At 39.5% G+C, this 8,990-nt stretch overlaps 1 protein-coding gene across 3 annotated transcripts; it reads left to right on the plus strand.

The window, feature by feature from the left end:
* Positions 1–2,423: 2,423 nt before the first annotated feature.
* Positions 2,424–8,451, plus strand: fsta (follistatin a). Of its 3 annotated transcripts, none has more exons than XM_085295059.1 (6): positions 2,424–2,617; positions 3,772–3,969; positions 4,143–4,361; positions 4,489–4,713; positions 5,292–5,522; positions 6,907–8,451. In XM_085295059.1, coding segments are annotated over exons 1-6 (966 nt in total). In that variant the 5' UTR covers positions 2,424–2,526; the 3' UTR covers positions 6,909–8,451. The 3 variants fall into 3 exon arrangements, with proteins under 3 accessions (XP_085151185.1, XP_085151183.1, XP_085151184.1); XM_085295057.1 differs by having other exon boundaries at positions 7,302–8,451; XM_085295058.1 differs by having other exon boundaries at positions 3,772–3,963; positions 7,302–8,451.
* The last annotated feature ends 539 nt before the right edge of the window (positions 8,452–8,990 follow it).

Consider the following 8,990-nt stretch of genomic DNA (forward strand, 5'->3'; position numbering starts at 1 on the left):
TTAAGAGCATTAATATCAAATATAATAAGAACAGCAGACAATGTTCACAGTAGAAAGCCACTAATAAAATGGACTACAGCACATAGATTATAGCAGACCCAGTGCCGCATGATAGAGAACACCAAGAATGAAGGAATAGTAAAAAGTTAATGCAATAGGTCGCAGTTAACAGTCAGCATTTAACGAGTAGAAAAGGCAAGTTCAAAAAGATAAGTTTTAAGGCGTGCTTTAAAAGAAAAAATAGAATCAGAATCCCGAATGCCAATCGGGAGGCTGTTCCATAACTCAGGTGCAGCAAAGGCAAACGATCGATCGCCTCTAGATTTCAACCGAGATCTGGGCTGAACTAACAATAACTGCGAGGATGACCTTAAAGCCCTGGCAGGGACATAAGGGTTTAAAAGTTCCTTAAGATAGGTTGGTGCAGTATTATTGATAATTTTAAAAGTAAGCAGCAGAATTTTAAATTGAATACGGTATTTGATAGGCAGCCAATGCAGCTCAGCAAGAACCAGAGTAATATGGTCAAGATTTTATTACCAGATACTTTAGTCTCTTGATAAAATCATAAATCATCTGTGGCATTTATGCATGATTCAGAAAAGTGTCCTTTAAACAGATTATACATATTTGATTATAGGGACCTGCAGTAGTTTTCATTACTTAAATATGTTTCAGAAAAGCTTGGCTGAAATGTTCAGTCTTTATCCAAATATGCAAAAGTGCATAAAGCTCCGGTGATTACTCTGATAACAGTCAACATAAGCTATAAATCATTTTGATAACAATTTTCTGCAGAGGGGTTAAAATAAGATTAAAAATATACAAATATTTGCCATCAGAGGATCAAATAGCTGATAAGGATTGCAGAAAATTGTCAAAATATTTGTTCTGGTCTCATATTTGCTGTATCATGATTGTTGACTGAAGGAAATGAAGACGATTGCAAGGTCTTTTATGGGGGGTTTGTGTTAAAAACTTGTTTTGCACTGAAAATCAAGCAGTCAGAAAAAGCATGTTGTCTTCTTATATGATGTTCATTCGTTTTTGTGAGTCCTGTGTGTGCTATCGTGGAAACCCCCTTTTGAGCGTATTTTTTATTGTTTCTAATCCTAAAAAAATGTAATAACATTAATATTGTTCATTGCTTATAACAGTAATGATCTGTCTGTAATAGGAGTGATCACATAAGTAACGGTTGACGTCTTTTTTTAAGAGAACCCCCCCCCCCCCCCCCCCCCCACACACACACACACACACACACACACACACACACACATCCTGGTCTATATTAAAATCTTACATAAATATAGATTTGATACCAGATATTAGTATCATGGAGATAAACTGTACAGTGAGTGGTATTTAACTGGATACAGACAAAGAGATCACAGTGTCTTCTACCTGACCGTCAGTTAATTAATTTCCTGGTGTCTGGTTCGCACAGCAGACACTTTGATTTGAAGAGCTGTAACCAGAATTCCGCTGAAGAGGTCGCGCAAGGACTTCTGAAGGAGTTCAGCGTCTGTGAGCGGAGAGCAGTGTGTGTGTGTGTGTGTGTGTGTGTGTGTGTGTGTGTGTTTCATTCAGTGAAACGCAACACCCTGCTTCTCTGTCTGAAGGCTCTTCGGAAACAGGTTTGATTATATTTAAAAGCTTGACCCGGGAGAGAAACCCAAACAACTGTCTGTTCTAACATTAGCAGTGCGGCTGCGGACTACTACGAATTCTATTATTGTCTGGGCTCGGATGTGTTCCAAAAGGCAACTCACATCAAAAAGATCTGCTCTTTTGTCTGCAGTTGGTGGAAAAAATATATATATATCAGTAACCACCAAATAGTAACCTTAATTTGAAGGACTGATGGTATGCCTGGAAAGGCATGCTGGTAGTGGGCCTGTCTGCACATCACCATCGTCATCGTCATCATCATCATCATCATCATCATCATTATTATTATTATTATTATTATTATTATTATTATTATTATTATTATTATTATTATTAAAGAGCACATGTCCACGCCATGTGTATAGAAGATGCAAAGCCCATGAGTGCTCTTTTTCCACGAGGAATCACGTGAAAGTGAATAAATGATGTGATGAAAGTATCACAGGGTTAAAATTAAACTTCGGGAACAGTGTTGATTTCAAAACAACAACAACATTTTTATATCAGCTCATACTTTTTTCCATCTTGCGCTTTCTTTCTCTGCAGAGTGCCTGAGCTCCAAGTATGGTGTTTTCTTTCAAGTATTTTCATATCCTTTAATTATTGCGGCAAAGAGAAAGTTGCTAGTAACGATGTCACCTGATTGGGATTGAAAGAACTTTGGTAAGGAAAAAAAAAATTTTCCCCACCCCCATAGAAGAGGAGACCGCCCACCAGAGACAGTCAACCCGAGACCCCTTATAGATTTAAAGAGAGGCTGCATTCTCAGACTGACACTTATTCAACACTGCCACCTTAAGCAGATTACTTTTGCGCTGCCTGTGTCAAATACGTGGTTCACTTTGCCTCTCCATCATGTTTGGGATGCTGAAACACCACCTTCACCCGGGCATTTTTCTCTTGTTCTTATGGCTTTGTCACCTCATGGAACATCAAAAAGTTCAAGGTAAGCTCTCCTTATCAATTTCCTTTTATTCTCTTTCGCTTTTTTTCTTTTTTCTTTTTTAAAACGTGCACTGCTGTCAGTCACAGAACTCGCGGGGTGTCTTCCACTTGCTGCCACCGAAAAACTTTTCAAAGTTTCTTGATAAAAGTCTCTCTACATCAGGCAGTGATTGCGTAAAGCGTATAGAAAACAGGTGCCCTGTGGGACACTTCAAAGTGAGATTATATGGCAAGTTTTGCAGTCGTCACCATGCGCGCGAACTACAGCCGCCACGCCGTGTTGGTGACAGTCTTTCACAATACCTGAACATATTTTTGCAACTGTGTGAGCGTTTAGCATTCCGCGATGTTGTTGTCAATCCTCCAACAAACTTCAGAATATCCACTGTGAGCGTGTTATTTATACATTTCCCGCTAGTAGCCTTTCTGCATTGTATGCAAACACAGTTGCAGTTTTATACCTATGCAGGCTTTTGCACCCATCATTCATGGTTTCGGGGGACATATTTCAATTCAGCATAAGAAACACACCATCTCATGAAGATTTAAAAAAATGTGTTTGTGTCTTTGTCGGTTTAAACATGCTGTTACTGTCTGTGGGAAGTAATATTTTTGGCATGTAACTGGAAAAACTGTTATGTATCACATTTTAATATCTCTGAAATAAACTTTACATTGCTTTTTTTAAATAAGTAAGTCATTGTCTGCTTGCTGTCTGGGATAACGTAGTGAGTGAGGCGTTGGAGACGGTGGTGTGTGTAGCCTTGTTACCTAAAAACCGTGGTTTTCTAAAGGAGAAAGATTGGCTGCTATTTAACGCTGTCTAGACGCTCCCGTTTCTGTCCAGTGATAGCAAGCAGACACTGGGAATAAAAGACAACCCCCCTCCGAAGATTCTTCTTACTTTTTTGGTTATGGCTGCATTGTAAGGGCTGTCAGTCACAGTTGGGATAGGCAAGTGTTAACAGTCTCGCAAAAAAAAAAAAAAAAAAAAAAAAAAAATCAGACAAAATACTGTCGGGAGGGCGAAAAGGGAGGGAGGGAGCGTCTCGGATAATACGGCTGCGTGTGTATATTGAGTCTGGGTCAGCGGGTTTTTAGACGTCCAACATGCGGCATTCGAGCTTTTTTGGTTTTTTTTTTTTTTGTCTACAGCTGGGAACTGTTGGTTGCAGCAGGGGAAAAACGGGAGGTGCCAGGTGCTCTACATGCCCGGGATGAGCAGGGAGGAGTGCTGTCGGAGTGGAAGACTGGGGACGTCCTGGACCGAGGAGGACGTCCCCAACAGCACGCTCTTTAGGTGGATGATCTTCAATGGCGGAGCTCCCAATTGCATACCTTGCAAAGGTGGAGGTGCACTCATTTTCCTTCGTTTTCTCACATTACATGTAATCACTCATTTTGGTTAATGAATTAAACTGGTGCTCTGGTTTGCGTAATTGTCCCATTACTTTACGCGCCAGAATACACACCAGGGGAAAAAGAAATCCTCATTAGCATCACATAACACAGAGCTTTTGTTTTAGAAACCTGCGACAATGTTGACTGTGGGCCCGGAAAGAGGTGCAAGTTGAACCGAAGAAGCAAGCCGCGCTGCGTGTGCGCACCAGACTGCTCCAACATCACCTGGAAAGGACCTGTCTGCGGCTCTGATGGAAAGACCTACAAAGACGAATGCGCACTGCTAAAAGCTAAATGCAAAGGTCATCCCGATCTGGACGTACAGTACCAGGGCAAATGCAAGAGTAAGTAAATGTAACTGTCACCACATTTCTGAAAGCTGAGCGAGCTAGAAAGAATCCGTCGCTTTCTTGTATTTCTTGCATTTCGTGTCATTTTCACACAACTCTCCCAATGTCTTTGTTTCGCCAGAAACGTGCCGTGACGTCTTGTGCCCCGGCAGCTCCACATGCGTCGTAGACCAGACCAACAACGCGTATTGTGTGACGTGTAATCGGATTTGCCCCGAGGCGACGTCGCCTGAGCAATACCTCTGTGGAAACGATGGGATCATCTATGCCAGCGCGTGTCACCTGAGAAGAGCTACCTGTCTCCTCGGCAGGTCTATTGGAGTGGCATATGAGGGAAAATGCATCAGTAAGTCTGCAGCTACACGCATGAAAGCGTGAGACTTTACTCCCTGAGAGAGAGAGAGAGAGAGAGAGAGAGAGAGAGAGAGAGAGAGAGAGAGAGAGAGAGAGAGGTGCAGCAGTAATTCACTGCTCATTTTTGCCAACATTCCAGTGAGGAGGGGGTCTTAGAGAGAATGTGTGTTTGGTAGTTGCTTGTGTTTGCTCAAGAAATGATAGACATCTTATTATTTCCTGATGTTGGCAGCACTTTCCCATTTGGGAAAGAGGGAATGAGAGGGGGAGGGAGATGGAGGAAAACAGGGGAGTGCTGGGGGCCATGAAGACATGCTTCAAGTTTTGAGTCAGATTGATTCTTACACAGATAGTAGTCAATTTCAGTCTTGTAGTCTTTAAAAGGCTAATTAAAAACAAAGCTTTCTGTTCCACACCACGAGGCCTTATCCCGTAAAGTAGGATTTAGTTTTTATTCTCTCTAATTCTCTAAAAAACTAGGTAGTCATTTGATCCTGCTTGAAAAACATTCATGATAATCCATCTAATCAAAGATTTCCTCTCTCCTTATTTCCTTCTTTCTTCTCCCAGAGGCCAAGTCATGTGAGGATATCCAGTGCAGCACGGGGAAGAAGTGTCTGTGGGATGCTCGGATGGGCCGAGGCCGTTGCTCATTGTGCGATGAGTCCTGTCCGGAGAGTAGGACAGATGAGGCGGTGTGTGCCAGCGACAACACCACATATCCCAGTGAATGTGCCATGAAGCAAGCTGCTTGCTCAATGGGGGTGCTGCTTGAAGTCAAACACTTAGGATCTTGCAACTGTAAGTAAATTACAAAAGCAAAATATAAAAAGAAAAGAAAGAAACAAAATCCTCCCCTCCTTCTCTGAGCAAAAGACAATATTCTATGTTGCTTTCCCAACAAAAACCTCCTGTGAAATTGCCCCCCACCTTCCACCTACCCTGATTTTCCCTGAGCTCCCACCCCGGCCACATCACCAACCACAGCTTAAGCAAGCAGAAAAGACTTGGGGAATGGAAGAACTTGCATGACATTGTCCTCGTTGCTGGCTTTTGTTCTCGTGTTGTTTTTTTGTTTAATTTTCGTTTTTTTTTTCACGTTTTCCCAATTCTGCAAATCCTGCTAACAGAAAGATGCGCGAAAAACTTATATCAGCAAACTGTTTGCAGTGGATCTATACTTTCTGAGAAAATAGGTGTGTCTATGGTCATGCTAGTGACCTGCGGGAGCAGGTTGCCTTAAATCCCATGCAGTATTTTTTCAGTCATTAATGGTTTAATGTCCAAATCTTTACAGCTTGTAAATTCCATGGTCACATTGTTAATTCCCTGGAAATGGTCTATTTTTTTTATTATTATTATTATTTTTGGCTATAATCAATTTATTCAAAATGCACTGACGCTTGTGACATAAACCACACTGCCAACACGTCAGTTAAAAAAAGAATGTGTTTAAACAGACGTATGACGTGCATAAGGTGATTGTAACATTGGTACCATTGATAACAATGATGGATTTGTACACTAAGATTCATGTGAACTGCCTGTCATAGACCAGTGTGAGCTATTTATTAACCCACAAATCTCCAGACAAAATACTAAATTTAACAACAGCTTTGAGGTAGTTTCAAATTGACATTCCAAATTTCTATTTAGAAGGTTGTTTGTTTGTTTTTCCTAACTGGCTTAATATAATGTGATTAAGGTTTGCAATGAAGTCCAAGGGACCAACTTTATGATCACCTCATGGGCTAAAAGTCATAATTTACAGTGTGCAGATTGAGCATAAGCTTGTTGATCCACGCTCCCTTACTTCCCATCCCATCATCAGAAAAACGTTCATTAGCTAACGCATTCATACCGCTTCCAGTGACTGTATCGTGTATCAAAACTCCTTTTGGATTAATGAGGGACTACCTGTGTTTTCATGTATCGTTACCCTTGTGCTTGCTTGTGTGCTTTTTTATGTGTCCAATGTAAATCTCTTGTGTAAAAAGAAAAAGAATATACCTCAGAACTGTGCTAACGATCTCTGACCTGCTTGCTAAGGTCAGGCTGTGACACAGAGTCCTCCCTCCCTGTTCGTTTGAGCCAGAAGCGAAAATATTAGTAATCAGAGAAAAGAAACTATAGCGAGTCCAAGAACACAAAAGCACTTTTCTGTGTTATGTGTGTCTGCTTTCAGGAATCTGCTCAAAAGAGACCTGAGCCACTGGAACCATCATCCCCAGTGCCCCTAAACCCGCTTCCCATCCTCCCCTTAACCCACCTCGTGACCTTCCCCTAACCTCCAACTTGCCGATCCTTTCCATTGTCGCTCCTTTTTCTCATGTTGCAGCCCTGACTTGCTCGATTATGTAAATGGACATTGTATAATTAATTGGGGATGCCACAGCAACTACTGCTGCCAAGTCACACAGACTGTTCCTCACACAAACATAATCATATACACAAAAGAAAGAAACAGAAAGGAGGCTGTGTGCCAGTGGCTTAATTGTGAGATTTATTTTTTTGACAGTGATATTCTGCGCTGTTGTGGTCCATATTCATACAACAGCTACCATATATTCTCCCATATAGCCATTACAGAAGACCAGGAGGAGGATGAGGAAGATGAGGACTCAGACTACATGGCCTATGTCCATTTATCTTCTATACTGGATGGATAGGCTCACATCACTAGGGGAACAGTCCTAGGGCAAGGAATCATGTCCATACTGTACATTATGTGTATGCTTATTTATTTTTTAAAGAAAAAGGAAGTATACATATAGTTCAGTCTGCTAGATGTTTATTTATACTTTTTGTGTTTTATAAATTATACATTTACATTGTCAGGCTATCACCTACCATGATATATTGTGTTACCACTCATTTCCCTTTTTTGTTGTTTTCCCTTTTACTTTCTTTTTTTATCATGAAGAAATATATTTGTCCAAAGAAAAGCAGTGTTATTTATTTTTCATGGTACCGTGTAAGTATAAGTCCTCTTCAAGCTGTAAATTGCATTCCCTGAGCTGTAAAAAATCTGCTTGTTTCTGTCAAATCTCTATCACAGATGTTTATGTCACACATACATAAATGCATGTTTAGGCTGTGTGTTTATTTATTGGGAAATATATCAATCATTTTATGTACAGAAGTGTGTCTGGTTTGTTTACAACTATAATTACTGACCAAAGGGATTCTCTCAATGGTTTTGCAAAAGAGCACTGTAAATGGTGCAACACAGCAGTGATGGAATAGAAAAGAAAAAAAGAGCCATTTAGTTTTTTCTTTTCTTAGTTTTAAGTTTCCTTCAGTTTTAGCCCTTTAGGTTTGTTTCCACATGGAGACTGTAGACATAATTAAATATAGCTTTTATTTTGTCTCACTACATTAGAGGTAAGTTTGGGCAATACTTGATTACTTTGGAAACAATGTGCCATTAACATTTGTGAGCTGTCTTCTTGCCAATGTACTCCGTACTGCTCTCACAGAGCTACACTAGGACTAACATACTGCAATACTCTACACTATATCTGACTTCTTCACTTTGTTTCTTTTTATTTGTTTTTTTTTCTCCTCAGAATGCATTTTTTTGTTTTCAAACATCACAAGAGAAATACAAAATTCTGTTATGAATATATAGTTTTGTATTTTTTATGTAAATGTCATATGTACATACAAAGTTTGATGGTATTTGTACAGATATGAAGAGTGAATCAATAAAAGTTTTTTTTCCTTATAATTTTATCTGACTCTGGTGGATTATTTATTAGACATATGTCTAAATCTATCATAGCTTCAATGCAAGCGTTTACTTTAAAGAATAAAAGACTGGACATCAATCAGATCAAATTAAACCATACCTTTTATAGGCTTAGTCTATTTTGATGGCCATCACTTCACATCATTGTCATGAGATATTTTATTCATTTGGACTGGCTAAAACTTGAGCTATAAACAATTTCTAAACTTAAAAAGGATTTGCTAAAAATGTATATTCATACATATCAGTAAAACTACATATACCTTTACCCAGGGGATTTTATCTGCATTTCCTGTTACTGAATGTTCCAAAAACTACGTTGTGAATATACAAATGAATTTACATGGTGTACTACACAATATTGATATTGTGCAATACACAATGTAAAGTATATACATGTATTAAACATATGTTTTAAGAAACAAATTGCTCCGTTTTTTAAGCTGTCATCAGACAAAGCATAAGAAAACGGGCAGAAAAAAGACAAACATATAAACTTCAGTGAGTAGACATGAAGC

This window comes from Mchenga conophoros, linkage group LG12, assembly GCF_057382185.1.
Source record: "Mchenga conophoros isolate Kocher_MC1m ecotype Shallow Benthic linkage group LG12, M_conophoros_male_GT1.1, whole genome shotgun sequence".
Taxonomy (NCBI): domain Eukaryota; kingdom Metazoa; phylum Chordata; class Actinopteri; order Cichliformes; family Cichlidae; genus Mchenga; species Mchenga conophoros.